The sequence below is a fragment of the Cryptotermes secundus genome, unplaced genomic scaffold, assembly GCF_002891405.2.
Source record: "Cryptotermes secundus unplaced genomic scaffold, Csec_1.0 scaffold468, whole genome shotgun sequence".
Classification (NCBI taxonomy): Eukaryota; Metazoa; Arthropoda; class Insecta; order Blattodea; family Kalotermitidae; genus Cryptotermes; species Cryptotermes secundus.
Window position 1 is genome coordinate 2,724,487 of NW_019721526.1, and position 26,221 is coordinate 2,750,707.

Consider the following 26,221-nt stretch of genomic DNA (forward strand, 5'->3'; position numbering starts at 1 on the left):
AAGGTTCATTATCGTGTTCACAAGAGCTCTCCACTGGTCCCTATCCTGAACCAGATCAATCCAATCCATACCATACCATATGATCCATTTTAATAATGTCCACCCACATACACCTTGGTCTTCCTAGTGGTCTTTTTCTTTCTGGCATTCCCACCAATATCCTATATGCATTCCCCTTCTTCCCCCATTCGTACTACAAGCCCGACCACCTCATCTTCCTTGACTTGATCATTCTAATTATACTTGGAAAAGAGTACAAGTTACGAAGCTATCTGGTTTGTTACCATTTAGAATTAATTCTGAAATTATGAAACGATCAGACAGGTCTTAAGGCCCCTCGGAAGGGAGATCAGCCCGTCGCAAGGTCGCTACCTACACGGGACAACACAAACTCAGACAACATCCATGCCTAAAGTGGGATTCGGTCCACGATCCTAATTTTTGAGCTAGTGAAAACTTTTCACTTCTTAGACCGTGGGGCCACTGTGACCGGCCTGACTACAATTTCGAATGTGCTTTTTCTTAATACATAGGTAACTTTCAGAATCGTACAATTTCTTTTCGTGCTTGTTACATGTTGTATATATAGCTGATATTTTCTTTCTCTTATTTGTTTTATATTATGAATGCCTTGACTTGTCACCCATTTTATACTGTGGATGAATTTTTTTGTATATACTAATCGGTAAGATTAATTGTATTCTGGTTCTATTCTTATGTCTTGACTTAGTTCTTTGTACTGCTTATTTATTTAATATGACTTTTCCACATCCTAAAGTATTAGATTTTATGGAAATAATAGATGAGTAATGAAATGAAAAAAGAGCTTGTACTGACGCCTGAAACCTTTGAGAGTTCTATATCGGGGGAGTTTTGTTGTATAAATGGCAGATATGTTCTTTTTTTATTTGTTTTGTATTATGAATGCCTTGACTTGTTCCTGTGGGAATGGAATATTTGCTTTTGATCTGTGATTCATTCTATATCCAATGGTTGTTTCCCAGCCTGTATCTGGATCTATTTTTGAATTTGAAATAAATTGAATTGAATTCTTAAGCCCGGGATAGAGCCCCGGTCTGGTTACGTGGGATTTGTGGTGGATATATGGCCCTGGGGTAGGATCTTCTGCGAGTTTCTTTCGTTTGTTATGCTGATCATTCACAGGTGACACATGTTCACCTGTTGCCGCCATGTGCAATACCCGAAAAGCTGGCAGGCGGCATATTATCATATTCCAAGTTTTTAGGTTTTAAGCTTAATCTTTGCGTTCAGTTACTTAATTGGTCACATAGTAAGAAATTAGTTTAAAGGCTGTTTACGGGATTTATTCAGCTCTGAATAGGGACCACTGGCAGGCTAATGTGTGCACAATTATGAATATAATTGGTTTCATAGAATACGGACGGTTTCTTGACTGGGGAACTGTCAAGTAACTTCTCTAGAATGATTTTGCCCCGTAGAGTTAGATGATTATTTCTTTCACAGAAGCTTGTATCCATATATCGAAACCTCCATATTCAGATGATCTCATAATAGACCAATTTGTGGCCCCAACCTAAAGCTCAATCTCACACTAATGCTACGATTACCACGTTCTAATGGCAATAGCAATAGTGATTCTAATAATAATAATTTTTGTAGTCAGTGGTCGCCAGTATTTTCTCTCAGATATGTCAAAAATAAAATTACTCAACTGAAGAATTTCCTTCTTGTTTGTATTTACAGCCACAAAATCCCAATAAAATACAAAAACACTAAACTTATGTCTGTAATTCATAGTCTGGAATGTCAGGCTGTTTTACTCGTATAGTATTGTAGTTTGTGACTCAGAATGAGTCTCCTTGAGCTGCAGCTTTTAACTGTTGCGTCACATGACAAGAAAACCACTCGAAATCGTCGACACCTTTTCTAAAATTATGTGCATTAATAATACAGGCTGATTAATGTTTCTGTGTAAAATTTCAGCGGCCCACTTACGCTATCAGCAACATAAGTTATGAATTGAACTTACAACAATTCTGGCGAGTTTTGTCCATTTTATTAAATTATATCCGAGACGGTAATACATTAGAAAAAGTATAATAGGCATGAAAAGTTTTTCATATTGTAACTTGTATACCCGTTGTTAGGCAACGTCTTGGTAAACGCATTCCCGCAACACATGTGCATGCAGCCATAAGGAACCCATTGCTAGGCAACGGTCCGGTAAACGCCTTCCCATTTAGGAGCGTGACAACAATAGGGAGTCTATTGCTAAGCAACGGTGCTGTAAACAAACTTCGTCAAGAGTACAGTCTGCGTTTTCAGTTGGGTCCGTACAAAGCCGTTATAAGTGAAGCGAATTCCGAAGTTATCAAGCCCCCGTGTGGAGGCGGGGTCGAATACCTCCACCGTGACCCTGCGAGTCGTAGGAGGCGACGAAAAAGGAATTCTCAAATCTGGGACAGTAAATTATGTTCGCGAGTCCCAAGGGACTCGGACCCGAGAAAGACCGCGCTGGCAAGGGCCAGCATATGCAAAAAACAGAGCCGTCCTCTCGACAGAGAGGGTGGCCCACAAAAATAAGACCATATCTGTCAAACGGTAATAATTAATATCTGGTCATGAGCTCCAGATGGGGCTCGACACCAAGACTTACTGACTGACCGTCAGTTGCAATGTGACTTTGACTTTGACTTGAAGCTGGAAGGAGTTGAGAGTACAAGAACAGAAGAGTATAGAAGAGTACAAGAACAGGAGAGTATAGGGGAGTATAAAAGAGTACAAGAACAGAAGAGTATAGAAGAGTACAAGAACAGAAGAGTATAGTAGAGTACAAGAACACGAATGGAGCATGTCCTAGTGATCTGTGAAGTGGGTAGATTAGCAATAGCGCTATAATCGATTGTGACTAAGAGTGACTGTAAAAGAAGTGTTCATAAATCCAATCATCAAATTTAGAACCCGTATAATTCGTCACGGAACCCCGAACACGTGAAAATATTTTCTTCACCTTTGTCTGTAGCATTTTTGTTCCTATAAAAATTGGTACATTTGCGCTCTACATGAGTTCTAAAAGCATGTGAGTCTTCTTGTGTTGTTAGTTAATGTTTCCCAAATGTAACAGTAAATTGACTCTGTTGACAAAGTTTAGTAAACCCCCGGATTTTATATTTCATGACAATCCGTTCACCAGCGCTCAAATTGCTATATGCGGCCAGATAAACATAAAAAAAATATGCACTATTCGTAAATCTCTTTGTAAGCGAGCCAGAGTCAAAAGCTGGTTAAGTAAAGGGGAGTGAGGAGAAATTGGGAGATGTCGCAGCCTATTGAGAGGAATTTTAGTGGAGGGGCAGGGTAAAATCTCCGAAGATCGGAAGGATTCCAACCGGTCGCCTCGAAAACACAATCCCTTCAAATGGGGCTTGATTGCTAGAGTTTGCAGGGCTAATATGCCTTGGTTCAACACATTCGCAGGATTTTTCTTCCTCCTCCTTAGACATTATAATTGCCTGGATAAAGAAGACGACGATTCTTCTGAGCCAAAATGTCTCCATCTCTAGTCAAAAGAAAGAGCAAGGTCAATTATTATTTTGAGCCCAGTAGAAAAAGCCATGTTGTTTGGTGGTAGGTCCAGTGTTTTGAAGGAACTCATTACCTTCATTTTCGGGCCTTTCTGCCTTGAAGATGGAGGCATAAGATTCCTCCAAAATGTTGATAGCAAGCTGCATGGCATCATTTCCAAGACTGCAGTCTTAATATTTGTCCCTGTGAAAGCCTGAAGTGTTGCACGGAGAAAGCACTGGGAGAATTGCAGTGCACATTCACATTTATTTGTTTTTACTTAAGAATATTCAAGAGGTAGATATGCATGTGGTATGAGGGACATGACACAGCGCAGGTCATGATGTGGCATGTTATTGTTTGCTGTGTATGTGTGTGGGAACAACATAACAAAAGATTTGTGTCCCTGGCCCTATTACTTGCTGGCATGTGCTTAGTTTATGTTCCATTTGCATATGTAAGCTATGAGAAGCTTCATACATCCATTTTGTTTTCAGTCTTGCCTTTCCCTTGCCACAGTCCAAATTTAAACACATAATCATTTATGATAGTCCCTCGGTAGTGTGCTATGTTTCTGAAAAACAGTGCAGTCGGGAAAACTAAGACTTCACAAAAAGTTGGATAAGGAGAACCATTGCAACTGTAACCACTTGTCAGAGGCAAATTACATATGAAATTTTGGTTGGAAAACCCTCCTGAGGCTCTTCTATCAAATTGGCACCAAAAATTAATTTTATCCTTGTGACCGCCTCTGTGGTCTATAGTGGTCAGGGTTCCTGGCTACAGATTCGGAGGTCCGGGTTAGATTCCCAGCGCTACCAAATTTTCTGAGAAGTAGTGGGTCTGGAACGGGGTACACTCAGCCTCGTGAGGATAGTTGAGGAGCTATTTCAAAGAAATAGCGGCTCCACTCTAGAAAACCTAAATTAACGGCCGTGGGGATTCGTTGCGCTGACCACGCGACACCCTCTATCCGCTAAAGTTGGCACTAACTTCGCTGACAAGCGGCGGCTGCTCGGTCGGTATCACGGAGTTTGTTAGTAGATACGAGTAAATCAATCTGTGTTCGCTGGGACTGTACGTGGGAATTTTCAACAGGCAGAAAGACGGAGGAAATACAGGCTTTCCCAAGGAGATAAGCCCATAAGTGAATACTCGCATAAAACATTAAGTAAAGTGGGCGGAGTTGGCACATTCCCTTCTACATTTTTAAGTCATAGCTTCGTTGACAACACCGTCATTAAATGCACATTGTCTGTATGCGGGACACACAAAATACAGCTTATACGGTTGGCTCAAAACAAACCTCTTTCAAACCAATGTAGTAGTTTACCTTATTCTGATATCCATTATTAACGAAGATATTATCTACCAGAGTCGAAGATGTTAGATGATTCAGCAATTTTGTCCTTTGGCTGGAAATATTACTTCTTAACCACTGAAATACAATAATGACAATCGTGTCTGAAATAGAAATCTCTGCCGCAAGCAACTAGATAGCATGCAGAATGTACTTTCCCAGTCAACTAGCGGAATGTTGTAGTTGAGTTATTTTGAAGGTCCTGGGTTCGATTTATGGCCCTGAGGCCGACTGTCCTGAGGGTTTTGTGTTTTTCCTCATACTCTCGAGGAAATTAATACGTCACTAGGAAATGAGCCACGCCCACTTCTAGATCATCACAAATCATCATTCACGACCATCCTACAACTCAAGTTCCTATGACCTACGCATATGATACAGGGTAGCTAAAAAACTAAACAATAAATGTCCACAGATTTCGGCTTTTTGTACAAAGCCCACTTAAAATTCAATTCCAAGTAATTAATTAAGAAGAATTCCGCCTTGTTGGATGTAATGCTGTATATTCCATTGAAAGTCAATTGAAATTTCGGAGGAAAATGCTGCCTCCATCTACACGGTCGAAGAATAAGCCGAACAAGAAACCAGCGTGAAGGCAGGTGGCAAGCAGAGTGATATATTCATCCCGAAAGTCGCTTGACTCTCAACGGAGTACACGGCATTATATCGCAGAAGGCAAAATCCTTCATAACATTGCTATGAGAACCTCAAATCCTAAAATTAAATAAGAATGTTAATATTCCTCGTCAGTCGCTTGTTTGGAGTCTGCGGAATACTGTGCTTGAGCAGATGCATTCTGGGAGACAGACGTTCTTCCATTTGCGAATAACATCCATTTCTCTCACTTCTACTCACTAATTTATATATTCCACTCTCTTATCTAATGAATTTTCACAAATATTGGCCACAAGTATCGGGGTCAATGTTCTTATAATTTTGTAATTAGGCCTATATTTCCATCTTGTTTAGTATTTCTGCCCAGTTGGTAGAATAGTCAACTCATGGACCTGAAACAGAGAAACACGAACATAAAATATAAAGCTATCCCTGCAAAAGGCCGAGGAGATCCACAGGTTTTAAGACATCGATGCTACCATATTTTCATGACAGTCGGCTCACAAACGGCGGTGAGGTTTTCAGCATCATGCGCCGGCCGCCCTTTGCCCCGAGAATAATCCGGGTACTCTTAACTGTTAGAAGCTGAGTTGACCCTAGGGTCATAACGCAGCTGGAACAAATAGGTCGTTTTAAAACCCAATTAATTTATCACGAATCGAACCCATGACCTTCCGGCTAATAGCATAGTGCCTCAACCAATTACGTTATCGCGTGCCCCCAGAAATACGAACATAACGATTATTTATACAGTTTCGTCTTACATGCAATAATTTTATATAAATAAGTTGTGTATAAACCGGTTATATTGCAATTCTGTTTTGCCGCTGTGTGGAGTTGCTGTTATCTGGGGCTAAAAATTAAAATAATCAACATACTAACAAAACAATTTCGTAAGATTTGTATTTCCGCTGCATGAACTACAGAGGTTTCAGCGTCGATTCTCATGGGAGGTAATATGAACCGGAAAAGCTGCAAAAGAAGCAACTGTAACCTGTTTGTTAGCAATATCTCGATATTTGCCTGAAGAGATAAGAAAACCCACGAAAACCCTCAGTCAATATTAGAGTCGGATATTTCCCGAAACAAATCAGATTTTTCACTGCTCGGCAACATGTTAAGGAACTTTATGTCTATTAAATACATACTTTGTTCCTCCTGTCCGACTGATTGAAGTGACTGAGGTTAGCTCTTTATAGGGGACCTAACCACCTGAGAAAACAGGCATGCATACACATAGCATCAATATTAAGGTTGTGTAAGATTTGANTTAAGATGTTTTAATTTAAATTCTTATAAAGTATCAATTTGAAGCCCATCAACAAGAGCATTTGGCTCCTATGTCGAAAATGTTCTTCTGCCTCTTTAAGATTTTTTTGTCCATTCTAAATGTAAGCATGACGGAAATTTGGGATTTCTACTTTTCTTCCTTGAAAACATAGTCCAAGACTTGGATTGGTGCATCCATTTCTTGGCTGATGTGCTGAATGAACCTCACTGTCAGAGTGTGACGGTCTGGCCTACGGAACGAGGTAAACGAACCCCTTTCCCCGTACTGGGAACCTCTTCCACAGCATTAGAGCAAACGAAGTTAAATGAACGCTATATTTTTAAATACGTCAAAATTGCCTCTGTACTTAATTAAGCACCACGCCGTGAAGATGCGTGGAGAGTAGAGATATAGTAACACACGTGCTTAATCTTGCCATGAGATTGAGGTCAGTGAAGTAATCATTCAACATGATACCCTAGATACTAATCCTCGGGGAAGATAGCCTGGTACCTATTAGATAGAAGGCTGAGCGGACTCGAACCAGTCTAGATATTGTGGGTGAGAGATAGATCTCTGTCCCGGCCAGGAATTTAAGCCCGATTCTTTGATCTTCTAGCCCATAGCTTATTAGCAATACCGGCTAAGCTATATGAACATTTCTAACTCACAGCTCTCAGCATAAACAAATGAAAGCTAAATAAACCTGCAGCCTTTATTTTTATCATGTAATTAATTAAATAATTTTCCTGGGGAATAAAGCGCGGCCGGCGCGTAAGGCTGACAACCTCACCGCCATCTTTGAGCCGATTGTCTAGATAATGTGGGACCCTCAACGTCTCACAACCCTATGGGCCTTCACGGCCTGTTACAGGGATAGCTTTACTTTTTTTTTTACTTTACTTTAATTAAGTTCATTATTATGTCGGATTTGGGGTTCTTACAGCCGTAACTGTAGATTTCTATCTTATGGGATGTCATGCTATGTAGTCCGGTAGAAGTTCACAGACGTTTCGGGGTGCGCACTGCCTCTTCAGGGTGGAAAAGTAAGCGAAGTTAGCCAAGTAGGCAACGAACAAGATGCAACCCACAAAGTCAGTTTCAGATTACTTATACCTTCAACCCTGAAGATAAGGACAGTATTTTCCTGCGAAATATCGATGAATTCTTACTGGACTACACCGTATCACATCCCAGGAGATAACACCTTTCTATTTCATCACTATTTACTGTTACTGAATAATGAGAGTGTTGTTGAGAATACAAAGAATAGTATTGATCATCGAACCTTATTCACGACATCGTAGAATGTTTCCGACGAATGTTAAGATCGTTATATAATGCATATTTCACATCAACACACTTTCGTAAGGAAACTACTTTTGAAGGATTCGATTACGTTTTAAAATCAGAGATAACGCCTATGGATTTTTGCACATCTTCAGTTTCTTGGCAGTCTAATGATCTTTCCTGAAGCAAAGACAATAATTATCCTGCTCATAGACAAAATCCATGCAATTAGGGCTGTAGGTTTGTCTCTCTACTCGTATATGGAAGGCAAAACATTTGCTGATTAAGAATTCTGGAAAATGTATTCAAGTTCAGAGTGACCTTGGAATCATATAAAACTTAGTTCCTAGAATGAGAATGGCAGTAGTATTTACCTGAACATGTTCGGGGGTTCCTAAGACATATATCACTGCATCTACAATGTCCCTGGGCTCGAGGTAGGCATTCTCAGAAAACAGTTCTTCAGAGGTGATATTTTGCATGTGTCCAACTTCGAAAATTTCTGTGCGTACCAGACCTGGGCTGATGCTCTGAGAAAAGAATTTAAGGTTAAAATACCCCTTAGAAACACGTTAATGCATTGCATAACATCAAATCATACCTACCGTAACACGTATCCTAGAACTGTCTTTTACAAGTTCGCGACGGAGGCCTTCAGTCAGAGCTGTAACGGCATTCTTTGATGCGGCGTACATATGTAACATTCTGGAACTCTGAGGCAAACCGTGGCCTGCAATACTGAACAAACCGAACATGTTACAGCCTATAACTTAGGGGTATGGTACTGTAGCTTGTCACAAATTTATATTTGTTGGAAATGTATTGAAAGCCTTTATTGTCTCAATTTCCTTAATTCAATTTTTAAGCACGATTTACAAATATTTGACCCTTCGTCATCCAATTTTTTCAGAAATAAAAACGTTTCTATTCATTTGCGAAGAGGGCAAGCTAAATCCACAAACCACAGTTCTAACTAAGGCCCTGAGTTGACATTTCCCCCGCTGTTTTAATCAGTCAGAATACGAAGTTATCCACAAATTTGTAGCTGATGCCAAGGTCTGAAATTAATGAAGTTTAGCTTCAGCTCATCTATAAGTTTCAAGAAGCTGAGTACGAATATATACAAAGAGAAACTTTTACCTGTTGAGGTGTACGACATGTCCATCTGTGATTCCATGTTCCTTCATGGACCGGATCGCCTCCCGAGTGCAGATGCTGAGCCCCAGCACGTTAACATCCAGCATTTGGAGCCAATCTGATGTCTCCCCGTCTGTGTTTAAATACAAGAGTCCCAGACGACTTTAGGCAAGGCGAGTTGCATGAAGCACTTCAAATTCTGGTATAGTATTATTATACAATCATCAATCGAACAAATTCGTAGTAGTGTAGTGTTGTAAATGATTACCAGAGTTTCCAATGAATCTGGTTCCTGTCTCCTGGGTGGACCCAAGATTACACGGTGTCACAATCCAGAAGATCACAATCTAAAACTCTCAATAATGTAGCCTTACTGTCGGTAACTTCTCAACTAATAAGCGTGTCAGTCATCAACAGACAGGCGAAGTCGACAAAATCTGCTGTTTTTTATTGCTAGTGGGGTGGGACTAAGTCCCTTGTACTGAGGTCACTTCTGGCCTATTGTACCAGCCCCAGATGATAGGTGAGGGTGATTGTGGAGCAATTGGTGGAATGAAGATTGGCAGGGGAAACCGAAGTACTCGGAGAAAACCTGCCCCAGCGCCACTTTATCCACCACAAATCCCACTTGACCAGACCCGGGATCGAACCCGGGCCGCCGGGGTGGGAAAACAAAAGCTTCCTGTTAGTTAAGCGAGCTGTACTATTTACCTCGATGGTCATTGGTAATTTGTTAGAATAATGGGTTAATTTTAATGTTTTAATTGAAGACATACCCTGCTAATCGACCTCCTGCTTATGGGCGAATTCGATCCATCGACTCTTCCACGATATATTCAACTGCCAAAACAATTGCCGTTCGATGACTGTAAATGCGAGCACGCATTGGTAATGTCACAACCTGTCACTTCGGCCAGCCGTTCTGGTAGTATGGTAGTGAAATCTTAACAGTGTTTTCTCTTATTCGTCATATTTTGTAATTATTTTAACAATACTGGTAAACTGTGTGCCCTACAATGAAAAGCAAAGCAGATATTAAAATTTCGTCCGTTAACTGATGAATCGTTAATCGACGATATTTCACGACCTTCATTCGTATGCTTTGCATTCTGGTATGTATCTCATTGCTATATAAATTTGTCAGTCGATCACAAACATTTTATACTTTCAATAAATGAATGATAGGCTCAAATTGCCGATAAAATCAGTTGGTTTTATTAAGATGTTATTTTCTTGCATGTTTCGGTCATTTACATTCCTCGTCATGCTTTTGTAGTCTACATTCATTACTAGGCTGCGTGGCGCAATGAATCTATTGCTATTATTCTTATCATGAAAAGTTCTTACATAGAATTACAGTGTTTACATTTATCGAAATACTTGTCTAAAATTAGTAGAACTCATTTAAAATTATTATTTTTGTTTCTAAAATCTGTTTTATTATATATAGGGGGTTTATAGGGTGGAATGTAGTAGGTGCAATGGTGCGGGTATATATATAGGTAAATGTTAATGTTATGTGAGAAGGCTGTAGGTGGCGATAGGCCGGTGCTGTCTTCTTTTGGTAGTCTTGAGCTTTTAGACGCTCTATGGTAGGCTCGTTGGTCATGTTCTTATTTGTTGTTCCATGTTAGTAAGTTTTTTTCGTATTTTTGCCATTCCCAACAATACAATCAGATTCAACACCACATCAGCAGAAGCGATGAAACTGCACCTCAACAGTAAACCAGGAAACAATGCCATAAACAAAACTTCAATATGCAAAAGCTTTCTAGCATAGAACAACAAATAAGAACATGATCAGAAAGCTTACCACAGAAGGTTAAAAAGCTTAAAAAACCAAAACAAGATGGCACCGGGCCATCGCCACCTACAACGTATACCAACATAACACCAACATTTATCTACATACTTGTATATACTCACCGTTCCCCCTACACCATTGCACCTTATATAAAATAAGATAATTTTTAAAAAATAATAATAATTTTGAATAAATTTTAATAATTTAAACAAGTATTTCAGTATATTTAAAAAATATAATTCTCTGTAAAAACTTTTACATGACAAGACTAATAGCAATGAATCCACTGTGACAAGCAGTTTCTTATAGACGCCTGATGATAGCCATAAATAACCGAAACATGCAGGAAAATAACACTTCAATAGAACTAACTGATTTTATCCACAATTTTAGTCTATCAGTTATTTATTAAAAATTTCAAATTGTTGTTAACTACTGACATATTTCACGGAACAAATTAACATCTGTTACTGGGGTAGGACTGTGTGGGTGTTTGTAAATTGTTACTTCCATATGAGGCTGGAGAAGTAACTAAACGAATAAAGTAATAAAATCTGAGAGAAGTCAGAGGTCAAAATTGCGCTTAATTCCCTACTGCCCTCACATATTCCTGTTCCTTTCTGCTACTGCTACAGTTGTTAACTCTTCTGTCAAATGTGGAAGGAAAGAGGTTAGCTGTTGCTCTACCCTTGCTGCTAATTATACTTTACTTTCAGTCTACGACCTATTCCCTACCGGATGGCTTTCAAGATTTCTAGCTGCTCTGACCGGCCTCTTCTCTTCTGTACAAGGCAGCAGTTCTAGCACCTCGAAAAGTTCGATAATTCTTCATACACCAAATGGACTGAAGGGCACGCGACAGAATAGATATCCATGGTGTAGTAGGAATGATATACCTATGAGAAATGATTGGTGCACGATCCCCGCATTATTAATCATGATGTCGACGCCTCCAAGGTGTTCCTTGATCCATGAGAAGGCGGTCAGGATGTCCTGCTCCTTGGTGACGTCGCAGTGCACCGGGTGCAGTTCTCCTGGCATGTTCTGCAGCTTGGCAGACGCTTCCTGCAGAAGAGTCATAGTTCTTAATGCAATTATGAAGTATGTCGATTTGATATTAGAAAGAACCCATAAATCGAGAACGTCATAACATGTAGTACTGCTAATATAAAGCCCTTCTATAAGGAACGTCGAATACATAATCCGTATCAAGAATATGTGTTTCATTATGTTCATATCTCCAATATGTAATATAGCACATTTTAAATAACATTTTCAATTGAATTAAAATCACTGCATGTCAGTTTATTAGTCCATTTATTCGCCTAACTAATAAACTAACCGACTACATTCATGGAAGAGAATTATTCTTGTCTTCCCTGAACTAGTCAAGAAATACGCAGATTCATTACCTATTCGGAGGAGCCCCATATTGGCCAGATTTTAAGCCAGATAAATCTAATCCATGCCACCCACTTCGATGGTTAATTCTTTCTGTCCTAGCTTACGTCTTCCAAGCGATTTCTTCCCTTCAAGTATTCCGTACAGAATTTTGTATGTATTTCTTTTCTCGTATGTGTGTTACAGATAGCGACCTTCCAATCCTCCTTGATCTGTTCAACCTAATAATGTTTATTGACGAATAAAATGGATGATGGTCTTCCTTATGCATTATCTTCCACCTCCCTTTAACGTCGTCCCTGCTGGTTCCAAATATCCTCCTCAATGCCCTTCTCTCAAACATGCTGAATATATGTTCTTTCCACAATTTGAGAGACTAGGTTTTACACTTACACAGAATAACAGGATAATTTATAGTTTTGTACAACATATTTTAGTCTTTACCTTTCTAGCCAGCAGAAGGAAAGACGAGAGTTTTGGAACCAATTGGTAGCAGCCATTCGTGAAATAGAATCTGCTCTCATTTCTTCGTGAAATTAATTTAAGTTGTCGTCTTTCCAAAATGTTCGGACTTTTGACATATTTAGAAATTACGTTTTATTATGATTCTGTTCCTCATTTCGGTAACAGAAATAAGCAAATTGTGAAATGATGGCAGAAACCTGGAAGAGTAGAATAGGAAGACCTCCTTTGTTAGACTGCAGCAACCTAAACAGCCTGCGGTTATTATAGAACAGCTCGGTAATACATTTCTGTGGCAACCAGCTGAGGTTGCCGTGAGACAGTCTACTCCTGACGGAGAGGTTGGAGGCGAAGGAGTCACCACTGTTGGAAGCAGTTGCGTAGCAACGCCTAGTGAAAACCTAGAAAACTTGGTGGGTTCGATAATAAATTCTAGCGTGTGTAAATTACTGATATAATTACTTGTAGTTGCAAGTTTTAAGTGTCCAATAAATGCAGTTACCTATTCAAACTCCGTGTCTAGTCACCAAACGCGTGATAATACACTACGCTTAATTCTTTATGTTCACTTCTAGACCAACATCCTTACTCGAGTCTACTAGCGCTTCTGCGTTTCTCGTTACGGAACTTAATTCTTCCGCCAATAAATTTATCGTCAGAATAGAACAGAAGTTCATTCCAATGAATTTGTTGTGATCGACGGACATCTTTTTTTAATTCGTTTAGTGGGGAGTGGAGTCCAACTGGGTCCACTTGGCACGGCAGCCACTGATTGGACTATTGTACCTGCAGCGGGTGAATATGATGATGGAGAATTTGGTAGAATGAAGGTTGGCAGGGGAAATCGAGGTACTCGGAGGAAACCCGTCCCAGCGCCACTTTGTCCACCACAAATCCCACTTGATCAGATCCGGGATCGAACCCGGGCCGCCGCGGTGGGAAGCCAGCGACTAGTTAGTTATTAGTTAGTTATTTAGAGAGGGTGGGTTTCCCCATGCACCGCGACCAGTTTGATCTATTGTGCTTCCCTCTATGATATTCTACCAGTCTCTTTACCCTACCGATAAATGGTGCGTACCATCAGTCCCGCCGAGCAAGCGAGTTCGGCCACTTGCTTAGCGGTGTCTATAATGCTTCCCCCATCTATCAGAGGCCTTAGAGACTGTTGTTGGGCGGGAAACGTCCTGGAATTTGACTCAGTGATCCCCTTTGGGGATATGAGGTTCTTTTACGTGCCGTAAAGTTACGACACGGGACACACAGCTTAAAGTCCCGCCCGGAGGACTTGTTCCCTGAATTTTTCCGCCCTTAAAACTCGAAGACCTCCGCCGGATATTTGAACCCGCGTACCACGAGTCATGAGGTGGGAACGTTACCTCTAGACTACGGAGGCCGCTAAGCCAGCGACTAACCACTTGAGCTATGGCGCGGCCATTATTTTACACATTAGTGGCATACGGCACAGCAGAATGCCAAACATGCAAAGCAAGATAACCGTCTTCTACTGCTCAAGAAACTGAATCACGGGTTCTACGAGTAATCCCACTCAAGGCATGAATATATATGTACTGGCAATTTTTTCAGGGTTTCTTTTGTCCTGTATAAGTAGAGGTTTGTAATATGCCGATCGCCTGTCCAAGGACTCCTACCAAACACCTATAAAGACGATTCTCAAATCCGGAAAACGGACAGAAAATATCCGTCGTGCCACGCAATAATAAGGATATGAAAAAATAAAAATCTTATTATATTTATAGGCCTTATCTAAGACCTTCGTTTGCACTTGAAACTACTGCTGTTAGAAGCACATACTATATAACATTATAAATATGAAGGTATAAAATAGCAAATATAACACAGCACCATGAAGATATAAGACGGATTAAAAATCGAAGCCCACGCAGTAATAACCTTGACACTAGACGGAGGTGGATGATCAGCTTCACGCTCCGGCTCATTTGTCATGGGAAAAGAGCTACCAGTAACTTTCGAATAGGAGGCTAGATAGACCACAGAGGTCTGCAATTTGTGGATAAGAGAAAAATCTCTTGACCCTGCCGGGAATCGAATTCCAATTCCTCGGCCTCCAACTCATAACCTATGCCGGCTTCTGAATTAAAAGTTATAATATGTACAGAATAAAGTGGAGAAGTAATATCAGTATTGATAGCAATTCGATTTGTGTTCATCTTTTTATTCAACGATTTAGGAACTGTATGTTAAGTGTGCCGGTCACGGTAGCCGAGCGGTCTAAGACGTGCACTGTCTTCGCTCGCTCGGAAGCCGGGATCGTGGGATCGAATCCCACTCAGGGCATGGATGTTTGTGTGCGTCTTTCTGTGTTTGTGTACAGGTAGAGGTCTTGCGACGAGCTGATCACCCGCCCAAGGAGTCCTACCGTATGTCTAAGAACTAGAAAAGCCGCTGTGAACGGAGAAGTTCATGGAGGTAGGCCTAGGCCCATTGGGGCTGCAGTGCCAAGGAAAAAAAAAGTTAAGTGTACCACAATACTGGCTTTCTTAACACGTAATGTCCTCCTTGCTAATGAGAAACATCTCTGCAGATAGCAAATGTATGTAGCCGAGAAGTGCAGAACGAATCTAAATTTATTTGCATTTATACTAACTGTCGACCTAGCAGACTGGTGTAGTGGTAGGGCTCTAGACTCGTATTCGAGTTCGGTTTGAATCTCTGCCGCGACCCAGATATCCTAGTATTTTTTCCTGACGCTCTACTCAAATGCCAACAGTGATCAGGGCACGACTGCGTCCTTCACAATTCTCAGGCGTTGAGAGATTGCTCCTTCCATCGTCTGTTGAAAATAAAATCTAGTAAATCTGTAATAGTGACACAACTATTTACGTCACTATTGGATGACGGCATACCTACAGAAATATTTGCACACTACCTGAATTCTGTCAATTCTTCGGGCTAAGCCGGCCACTTTCAACCCTTTCTTGACGAGTTCTTCGGCAATTGCCATCCCAATTCCAGCACTAGATCCCGTTACTACGGCAACGCGTCCAGCCCAACGCTCCATTTTTTAACAACTGACGCGCAAGTCACCCCACTCTTAGCGTACGGAGCGTCATCCTACGTTGCTGGCCAGATGGCTGCGTGCTGATTACTGCATTACATAACGTGTGTGGTGTGTTGTGCTTATTTTTTCGTATGCGTAGTGAATGTATATGAATATATATATTCTGATGACGAAAGGAAAACGATTTCATGATTTTTACGGATTTACATGTTTTCTAATCCATTGAATAGGAAAAAAAATGGTTTTGAGATACCGTCTCCTTGTATGTGTGTAGATATTGTGACATGACGCCCGAAAGCCGGAATAGTGAAGTCAGAATAGACGTTTATTGCTAGGCAACGGTTCGGTAAACACATTCCCGCGGCAACAAATAGGCAAGCAACAATCTAGCGGCTTCCGTTCCTATGCAACGGTGCTCTACACACACCTTCCCAACAATAGAGAGGCTGTTTCCTGCGTGGTCCGTGCAAAGTGGTTATAAAGAAGAATTCAGTTGAGATCGACCAAGGTTTTCCGTGGTTTTCCTCGGTACTAGAGCAAATGCTGAGTTGGTACCCAAATTCCACGTTGTACTGTATGCCTCACATACAGCCATCCCATTGTAAACATCAAAATTTCGCCCGAATGTAGGCCTCCCAACGATAGCAAAAAGAAAACCGATTATATGCTCTATCTTTACCAGAAGGGCAAGCGGGCACTGCCTGGGAACTTTCAAAATCGGAGATATAGTTTCTTATCCCCCCCCCAATGTAGTGTCTCTCACTACCACCTCCACTTCTTCTTTTTCTTCTTCTTCTTCCATGTAGAAGAGTAGAGTCGAGTTTCGAGATGCCAGCCTGCCAGGATATGAGCTTGGGATCAGAGGAAGTGAACTGAGTCGAGTCTTCGGAATTTATATTTGCAAAATAATGGCAAGAAAGGAATTAGGCTGTGAAAAGAAAACTTCATGTGTGATTTGAAGTGGCAGTGAGACTGTTATAAATCCGTTGCCAGGATAAGACTAATGATGACTGAGAAGCCTAGTGCGTGTGTAACGGTGAACTATCAAGTGTGTATACCAGCGAAAGCGCTGTAATTGCCTGTAGTTCAGAGTGCTGTGTATAAGGTGTTAATAGATCCAATCATCCAATCCAAAACCCATCATAAGTCATGCGCACACACCCTACACGTGACACTATGTATATATGTACGTACGTATGCCTTGCTGACGCCTGATTGGTTGGAAAGATTCTGTTCGTATTCGTTATGCAAAAATTCGCCCATTGTAGGTCGGTGCTTGTGGAATATGGATACTCTAGCTGCAAAGCTATGGGCCATTCAATTGAGCCGCAAAGAAGAAAGCCGATAAAGAAACATGTCAGAAGAATCTAACATAAGAAGTCTGCGTCTTTAAGACTGCACTTGTAAATTAAATTTTCATAATTTACCCAGATTCAGTCAAAGCTGTTACAAATTACCATACCTTCAAATCTTTGTTATTACTACCTTATTTATACGCTATATGCTATACATTCATAATTATTCAATGGCCTTCATTTGGCTTTGTCTGTGTTAAATGTTATGATTACCTTGTCTCACCCACTAACTCACTCACTTACTCTTGGAGTTGAGCCCTTCTTGAGATGCTCCCAATTGTGCAACATTCAAGAATTCTCCAGCATTTTATGGAACCCGATGGTTCATTACCGTGTTCACAAGAGTCCACTAGCGATCCATATTCTGAGCCAGATTAATCTAATCCATAACATCCCATCATTTCTCTCTGAGATCCATTTTAATATTGTCCACCCACCTACGCATTGGTCTTCCCAGTGGTCTCCTTCTGGTTTTCCCACCAATATCCTATATGAATTTCTCCTCTCCCCCATTCGTGCTACATACCAATCTCATCCTCCTTGACTTGAGCATTCTAATTATATTTGAAAAAGCGTACAAGTTATGAAGCTCCTCATTATGCAGTTTTCTCCATCCTCCTGTCACTTCATCTCTCTTCGGTCCAAATATTCTCAACTCCCTGTTCTCAAACACCCTCATTCTATGTTCCTCCCTTAATATTAGAGACAACGTTTCACACCCATACTGAACCACAGGCAAAATTATAGTTTTGTGTATTCTAATTTTTATGTTTTTAGACAGTAGGCGAAAAGACGAAAGGCTCTGCGCTGAATGGTAGCCAGCATTAGATTAACCTGTCTATAGTTTGGCCGCGCCATAGCTCAAGCGGTTAGTAGCTGGCTTCCCACCGCGGAGGCCCGGGTTCGATCCCGGGCTAGTCAAGTTGGATTTGTGGTGGACAAAGTGGTGCTGGAGCGGGTTTTCTCCGAGTACTTCGGTTTCCCCTGCCAATCTTCATTCCACCAAATTCTCCATCATCATAATCACCCGGGGCAGATACAATAGACCAATCAGTGGCCACCATGCCGAGTGGACCCAGCTGAATTCCACCCCCCCCCCACTAAGCGAATTAAAAAGAAACTGTCTATAGTTGGTAATCCATGACTACTTGGACTTGTTTATTAACCCGAGTAGGTTGGTAAACTGTGATGCGTGTTGTGCCTTGCCAATGTTGCCAATGGCCACACCTAGTTCTGAATAGGTTAATGCTGTTGGCTCTTAGGAAAGTTCTTCGTGTGTAGAATTGTGGTTTTGTTAATACTACAGAATTGGTATATAATTTTTCTCGTGAACATTTACAGTGATTTCATTACTTGAGCACAATATACTAAACAACAAGATTAAAGGGCGAGGTTAGGATGATTCATCTTATATGTGGAATGTTAAAACAAAATTCTCAGACATGTATAGAACTGTTCAGCACTTTGTGGCATTATTCAACAATAAGAGGTCCAACAATCCTTGCACTTACAGCACACTTGACACCAACTTTTACTACATGGAGTGGAACTTCATGGGTTAAATGCGGATTATGTGAATTCCAGTAGGAATAATTTTGCATATTTGTGTGTTCCTGCAAGTGAACCCACACTTCGTCAGAAAATAATATCAATTGCAGATCGATCTCACCTCTGATGACAGATTGTAGAAATCAGCTGCAAAAATTAACCCTGTTAGCTGGATTGCGTGGCTGCAAGGCGTAGATTACTGTTGTTTTATGGGGGGGCTCTAAGCTTCAGCAATTGTGTTACCATTCGTTTACTAGACTTTGATGCTTCAAGTCTCTTGGGCTAGATGTTTCAGTGATTTTCTAGGTGTATGTTCAAATCTGGTCCCTGTGTCATCGAACTTCTCTGTAGGCACTTGGCACTTATGTTTTTTGTTTCTTGTATTAAGAGTCCCAGTTTTCTAAGTTTATTCACGAAATTGTGAATTGTTTGTCTGCCGGGAACTCTCCATCATGATTTTTTTGCCAACACTTTCTAACAGATATGAATTTCATGTACGTGTCATACAGAAATACAGGTTGCTCTAAAGCAGGCCAGTCCAACACGTCAATCGCAGGACGATTTTTGGTCGAGCTCATAGGTCAATAAGGAAATTATACGTGAAAATCATGTAAATTCACTTGTAATATAATATGATTATATTCAGATTTTGAAGGGAAAATATGTATTAGTCATTCCTGTTTTTCTGTTCTTAACAAACAAGGTAAGTCCATACTTTCAATGTATGTTGCTTTTACAAAAAAAAAATCGTGTTGTGTTATTTTTACTAATATTTTTACTTAAAGCGAGGTACAACGATAGGAGGGGGTAGTAGATCACTGACAGTTTTGACATTAAAAAGTCGATCACAACCGGTTTGAAGTTGGACATGCCTGGTCTAAAGCATACCACACCATGGCATACTACACTGCAGTAACCGTAACTGAGAATGAGTAGCTAATGGAGCTAATAAATTCTGCCTACTGCTGACAAATTATATACTCCCACACATGAACTGCACTGCTCACCATGAAACATAATGCCATCAAGTGGTCCACAAGTTAATTACTTCCCTTCATTCAAACATTATCAACCATCAGGCAGGCTGATACATCAGCAAAATTCATGTGTGTCTCGTGGCAAGCAGCACACTGGTCACTGTGAAGCACAGAGCCATTAACTGGTCAGCAGGTTTATGTCCTGTTATTTCTGCAATACAGGGATCTCTTGTGGAAGGTTTCAAATTTTTGTCTACTAGTTTTACATGTTTTGTGTTGAATTCAAGCCTAGAAAATTACAAGGTTATTGTGGAAATGTCTATTGCTATACTGATATATTTGTTATCTAATACTAATCAAGAATATTTCATGTAAGTTTTGAGGTTTTCACGCCAATGACAATGAAGAAAGTCGTCTTCTGGGTTTAGGCACCATGTACAGCTACTGCTCTCCGCATTCCAAGCCATTCAACTGCTCTGAAGATGGAGGCGCTACGTTCCTCCGAAACGTCGGCCAAAACGAAGAATACACGGTGCCTAAACCCAGAAGATGACTTTCTTCAAGAATATTTCAGTTTAGTTCTTCCATATCCTCTTCCATAGCTTCAGCTGTATTGGACCAACAGTGCAAACAGTTTTATCTGCTATCTCCATTTAAGATGTGACATACGTTATTGTATATTTTATACCAGAGAGTAGAATAAAACAATTTATAATTATACATAGTAACTGATTTATTTTTCTATTTTCAGAAATGAATTTTGGAAGGAAAACTCCAAGTATGGGGACACCCTCAGTATACTCCCATATGACCACAAGGTCATCGGCTAATCTGAAATCATCTCGTTCCATGCGTTCTATCAGAATTCCATGGTATCAGAGGCCAATATTGCAAGATGCTATTGTGTTGGATATCCAAAGAGGGGCTCTTGTGACTGGAATTTACTCCTTAGTAAGTTGGTGCAATGAAGTAGTACATGAAATTGAGTTAGAAATATGTTTACTTGCCATACTGTATGTGCTTAGATTTGTTCACTTCAGTGGGAATTTTACTACTGGGCTAGTAATTTAGTTCCTGTGTTTTAGTTGTGGTGCCAGGAGAGAACCTCTGTGTGTGTGTGTGTGTGTGTGTGTGTGTGTGTGTGTGTGTGTGCATGCGCGTGCATAGGGGATGGGGGTGCAGCGATAGTGCTGTATTTAAATGTGATTAAGAGCAAGATTGTAACCAAGGTGCTAATGAATCCAATCATCCAAACAAGATCGTGTCATTTTTCTGACGCATACCACGCTACGTATGACAGTATATATATTTTAACAATGTTTGGCAAGCTATATAATAATGCATGCCAGTTTCACTCTTGCTAACATTTGTTTCTTCACAGGCCTAGGTGATTCTGCAATTCTGTTCCATTCTGGTACAGCTTCTTGGTAATGTTATCATTTGCAAATACTAACTATGCAAACAGTACATGTTTCTTGACTTTATTAATTTTGAATGTAGGAAGAAACTGAACTAATTAATATTAGAGCCACAATAGCTGAGTTGGTATAGCTATGGACAAGAAATTTTTATAGGTTACCATATTTTTCAACACATTATTGAAAATAAAGTATGAACTTCCAAATAATTTTATGTAAGCCCAACATTGTGAAATAACAGTCATCTGTAGTATCCATTTTCTGCCACTGAAATGGAAGTATTTGCCCTATTTTTCCATGTGAAATATGTACTGTCAGAATTACAGTATGTGAAGTCTTAAACCATGGAACACTGGAATGAATGGTAAGTGGCTGCAATAGTTGTTAGTGTATACCAAACAGCCAAATTAAAGGTCAGTAAAGATAGAGAAACCTAAGAATATATAACTGCTATCAAGGATGACATTTTAAAATAGCACACATTATAATGTCACATATTTAGTGACTAGACATGGGGTTTTGATTGGTAATTGGATTTATTGGACTCTTATAAATCGTAACTACAAGTAATTATAGCACTGCCACCAAGTTATGCAGTCAACTTCCCACTACAGCACGCACCAAGTTTTTCAGTTTATGTTTACTAGCCATTGCCATATTATAGGCCCCACAGTGTCGTTTCCTCGTCTTACGCGTTCAATGGCCCCTGTCCTCGCTGGTTGGCATCACTGTTGCATGTAACCCATTGCACCAACTCCCTCACATTCATGATTGTGACCAACCTTCTCTGGTTGTTATAGCCTTGGGTCAGACCCAATACAAAACACCATTTCCAGGAGTTCCTCCTTTGTCGTGTCATTTGTTCGTTATAGTGGAACCCAGTTGTCATATCTTGTTTACCAGCTGTTACCGCACAGGAGACAACCTCTTCTGGTCCCATTATTGTAGCTCTTAGATGTCGTGTCACAATATAATTGTTTCTCTGGATGTACATTACTCTACTGTCATATCCCTACCTAAATAGCTTCCTGTATATGAATATTTAATATCATTGGACTTAGCTGTAATTATATAAGAAAACTGTTTTATAATTCTCAGTTGCTGAGTCTCTTCACAATTTTCACGGCCATGTTTGATATCTACTGCCTTTCCCAGGCTGCACCTGGCTCCACCCACTATGGATACTACATTATCAGCTTCGAATTTGTATATGTTGGAAATGTCCATGGTAAAGTATATGTCACAAGTTTTCATAAGTAGGGATTGCAAAATATACAAAAGAACTTTGTTTTAGAATGAAAATAGTCTAGTACCTGAAAGGAGTTGCACGTGTTGCAGTAGCTACCAAAAATGTTTACATGTTGGACCAATTACTGGTATTCATAAGAAGCTTCATTTGAGAAGTTTCTCTTATTGGCTGTTAGTGTTACTTTTCTGCAGACAACAGAGTATGCCACACGTGTGTGGGCCTTAGTATGTATGGCATGCAGATTATTGCTATCATCTGTGAAACATGTTAAAACATTCTAGGCTTATAGCAATGGTATGAATTATTTTTAAGCACAAGTCCATGGCAAAATGCATGCAGTGTTTGTGTTTCTGGAAGAAATACCTTTGACATGACCATAGCTGATAAACAGAAAATACTGGAAAAGCGAAAATTTAGCTGCATCTGAGCATTTTATACAAATTAAATTTTTTCCTGATTTATAAAGACAAAACAACTCCATCCGGTGTGACAGTCACACTGGACGGAGTTGTTTTGTCTTTGTAATTGTTAGTGTGATGGACCAGAGTGAAACAAATAAAAAATTCCTGATTCTGTGTTCCTCTTATTTCAGTTCGCAATGCAATGATTGTGTTTGCCTTATTTTCTCTCATTGGTGGAATGGCAGTGTTTGTCACAAGTATAATCCTCATCATAGCCTTGAGAAAAGTAAGTACAAAGCATTGGTCTTCCATTCTGTTCTGTGAATTTTGATGCTGATGAGTTGGTCTTAGAAAAATGTTTCAACCCCTGTAAATAAGGGTATTTTGATATGTGAACAAGGGAAAGGACTATTTTCAGTAGCCAGATAAGAATCGTTACAAGGTTAAATAGTTGTGTTATTTGTATTTATTAATACAATATTTGGAAGCTATGAACTGTTAGAGTGTAAAATGAATTGAAACAAATAAAATGTAATTGGAGAAATAATCTAAGACAATCATAGATTATGGTGTTGAATTGGAATGATTCATGTTTGGTGTATTAAATGAGGAAATGTCATTAGTAGGATGTTACATATATTGTTTAAATGGAATGAAACTCATTAGCACTGCCATTGTCATACTCGTAATTTGCTGGATTTGTAATAATAATACTATATAACAAGAGTCAAGGGGTGTGGTCTAATTGTATATCTGTAATCTAGGATTAAGAGTTGCTGCTAGAAAGCTAGTCAGGGTCAGAGACGTGGTGTGGTATTGTGCCAACCTGTATCTAGCCATGGGAATGTTCCATAACAGAGTGAAAAACTTTAGACTGCTTCATGTGTTATAGTCCAGCTTATATGAAGATTAGTTTTGTATTAATATAGTAACAACAGGAACATTCAACATTACAGAATTACAGATAGTGTCATCTTCACTGGTGTCTAAGACCAGTAAATTACATTTTCAATCACATTGTTTTCTTTAATATTTTTATACTTTTTTTTTGTCTCAATATTATGAAGTCAGTGAAACATTATTACTATACTAAGGCACAAAATTTCAAATGTATTTCATGAAGCACTGCTGATGGGCATCGGAGCCCTTCCTACAGGACTGTAAACTATCGATGTCATAATTGCTTAAATTAAATTTAAAAAAGTTAAAGCTATTCTTGTAAGAGGCTGTGGAGGCCCATAGGGTTGTGAGACATCAAGGCTCCCACATTTTCTAGAAAATTGGCTCACAGATGGCAGTGAGATTGTTAGCCATACACACCAGCTGCCTTTTGCCCCCAGGAAGATTCCTGGTACCCATTTCTGTTAGAGGCTGAGTCGACCCCAAGGCCATAGTGTGGCAGGAAGGATTAGGTCAATTGAAAAATCCAGTGACCTCATTGGGAATTGAACCAATGACCTTCTGGCCCCAACCAACTACACTATGGCGTGTCTCTTAGATTAAGTGTGCAATTTGATAAATCACTGAAGGGAGTGTGAAAAAAGTTAGAGCCCCTGGTGTCTGGAATTTAGTCTGTTTAACACTTCTATATGCCACATACCCACCAGATTAGCTCAGGATGAGTTAAAACTGCAGCAGCCAGAGAGATCCAATCATTTATAATTAATACAGTATTTCTTTCAATACATGACATCAAGTGAGACATACTAATGTGCTTTGAAGGTCATTTGAGGGGTTTTCTATGGCCGTGCATATCCTCCCAAACAACCTTGGCATTTCTATCAGGTAGTCTGGCAGGGCTTGGCAGGGCTTGGCAGTCAGAGTGTTCCATGGCAGGACTTCCACTCTTTGTTGTTCCAGTTCACCTATTGTGTACTCTGCATGCATATATTTTGTTTCTTTATCTACAGGAGTATGAGAAGAAGATGGTTCCTTGGCTTTACTGCTTTGCTGTATTTACACTGTTTCGGCTGTTTGCATTTGTGTTTGGATCAGTAGTGAATGACATGATATTTGGATACAACATTGCTATGTGCCTTCTGTGGATTCTCTATACAGTGGCCAGTGTGTATGGCTGGCTACTGGTGTATTCTCTGTACCTTGAACTGTCTGACCTAACCAAGCTCGAAGATTTAGCTCACCTCAGGGTAAGCAATATTGAACCCCAGTTTTGGATTTCAGTATCTTTTCTATAAAGGCATACATTATGTACCTGATATAACTATGATCTTCACATTTGTGTCAATAATATTAAGTGAAATTGATAAAAATGTTGTGCTAATTAAATTGAAAAGTAAAATAAACTGCTTAAGGAAGCAATTAAATTCGTGCAACCCATTGCCAGAATTGGTTCTTTTCATTTATTCTCCCACATAAAACTTTACTATTTCCTTTTCACATGTTATTTTGTAAGACTGTAGAAAGCTGTTATTGAATATTTCAAACCTGCAGTTGAAAATTATACATATTAAAGCTAACCATATGGATCACAGGGAATTAGAGATGGAAGATATGAACAGAATATACTATTTTGGTGTTCTAATGAATCTTTTGGTTCCATAAGAAAAGGAAAATTATTGAACAGGTGAATGATTGTCAACTAGGAGAACCTCATCTTGTGTTTGGCTTTTCAGTTTTATGTGATGAAATAAATGTATAGCCTCGTTATTTTACTTCCAGATGGGGACAATGGCATCACTGAATGCATCTACAACTCATTCAATAGCTGGGTCACGCCCAACAACACCACATAGTACTGTGTCCACAGCTCCAGTGATGTGAAGATATGAAGATCATGTTCAGAATATTTCATTTGGCTGAAGAGGTGACAAAGTCAAGTGTTCATTATTCTATATCATAACAGTACATTCCCACAGTCTGCATTTCCAAACTGTAATAAATGATGGTTTTAATAATAGGTTAGATGCAACATACTTCACCTTTCTCTGAAAGACAAGCAGAAACTCGTCCGTGTGTGGGTCGCAAAGTTGGGAGTCAGCTCAGGCGTTTGTGGTGAAATTAATCCCAGCCTGGCTTCCGAGTCAAGCTTGGTAGTGTAGTTGACTGAGGCACTATTCTACAAGCCGGAAGGTCACTGGTTCAAGTCCCGATGAGGCCATTGGATTTTTTCAATTTACCTAATCCTAGCCACACTATGGCATCGACTCAGCCTCTAACAGACATAAGTATTCTTAAGGGATACATAAGGGATATTCTTGAAATATTCTTGGGAGTAAAGGGCGGCCAGTGTGTAAGGCTGACAACCTTGCCACCCTCTATGAGCCAATTATCTAGAAAATTTGGGAACCTCAACATCTCACAACCCTATGGGCCTCCATGGCCTGTTAC

General features: G+C 39.9%; 2 protein-coding genes across 3 annotated transcripts; one reads left to right on the top strand and one right to left on the bottom strand.

Annotated features, from left to right (window-relative positions):
- Window positions 1–4,515: 4,515 nt before the first annotated feature.
- On the bottom strand, window positions 4,516–15,960 carry LOC111875540 (farnesol dehydrogenase). The gene is made up of 6 exons (XM_023871872.2): window positions 15,794–15,960; window positions 11,919–12,087; window positions 9,222–9,351; window positions 8,687–8,819; window positions 8,456–8,611; window positions 4,516–5,913 (listed from the first exon to the last, which is right to left on the bottom strand). Exons 1-6 carry the CDS (start codon window positions 15,923–15,925, stop codon window positions 5,872–5,874), a joined length of 762 nt encoding a protein of 253 aa, XP_023727640.1. The 5' UTR covers window positions 15,926–15,960; the 3' UTR covers window positions 4,516–5,871.
- Window positions 15,961–18,471: 2,511 nt separating this feature from the next.
- LOC111875542 lies at window positions 18,472–26,157 on the top strand. 2 transcript variants are annotated; one of them, XM_023871876.2, is made up of 6 exons: window positions 18,472–18,591; window positions 20,557–20,756; window positions 22,322–22,451; window positions 23,065–23,159; window positions 24,784–25,020; window positions 25,553–26,157. In XM_023871876.2, exons 2-6 carry the CDS (start codon window positions 20,559–20,561, stop codon window positions 25,652–25,654), a joined length of 762 nt encoding a protein of 253 aa, XP_023727644.1. In that variant the 5' UTR covers window positions 18,472–18,591; window positions 20,557–20,558; the 3' UTR covers window positions 25,655–26,157. The 2 variants fall into 2 exon arrangements, with proteins under 2 accessions (XP_023727644.1, XP_023727643.1); XM_023871875.2 differs by having other exon boundaries at window positions 18,473–18,672.
- The last annotated feature ends 64 nt before the right edge of the window (window positions 26,158–26,221 follow it).

Excerpts from the sequence above, each read along its gene's own strand:
- LOC111875540 (XM_023871872.2), bottom strand. The coding sequence starts at position 15,925 with ATGGAGCGTTGGGCTGGACGCGTTGCCGTAGTAACGGGATCTAGTGCT. Across the intron at positions 8,820-9,221 it reads CATGTCGTACACCTCAACAG|TATTGCAGGCCACGGTTTGC; the intron begins GTAAAAGTTTCT and ends CGGTTTGTTCAG. Across the intron at positions 5,914-8,455 it reads GAACCCCCGAACATGTTCAG|GTCCATGAGTTGACTATTCT; the intron begins GTAAATACTACT and ends TCTCTGTTTCAG.
- LOC111875542 (XM_023871876.2), top strand. The coding sequence starts at position 20,559 with ATGAATTTTGGAAGGAAAACTCCAAGTATGGGGACACCCTCAGTATAC. Across the intron at positions 22,452-23,064 it reads ATATGTTGGAAATGTCCATG|TTCGCAATGCAATGATTGTG; the intron begins GTAAAGTATATG and ends CTCTTATTTCAG. Across the intron at positions 25,021-25,552 it reads AAGATTTAGCTCACCTCAGG|ATGGGGACAATGGCATCACT; the intron begins GTAAGCAATATT and ends TTTTACTTCCAG.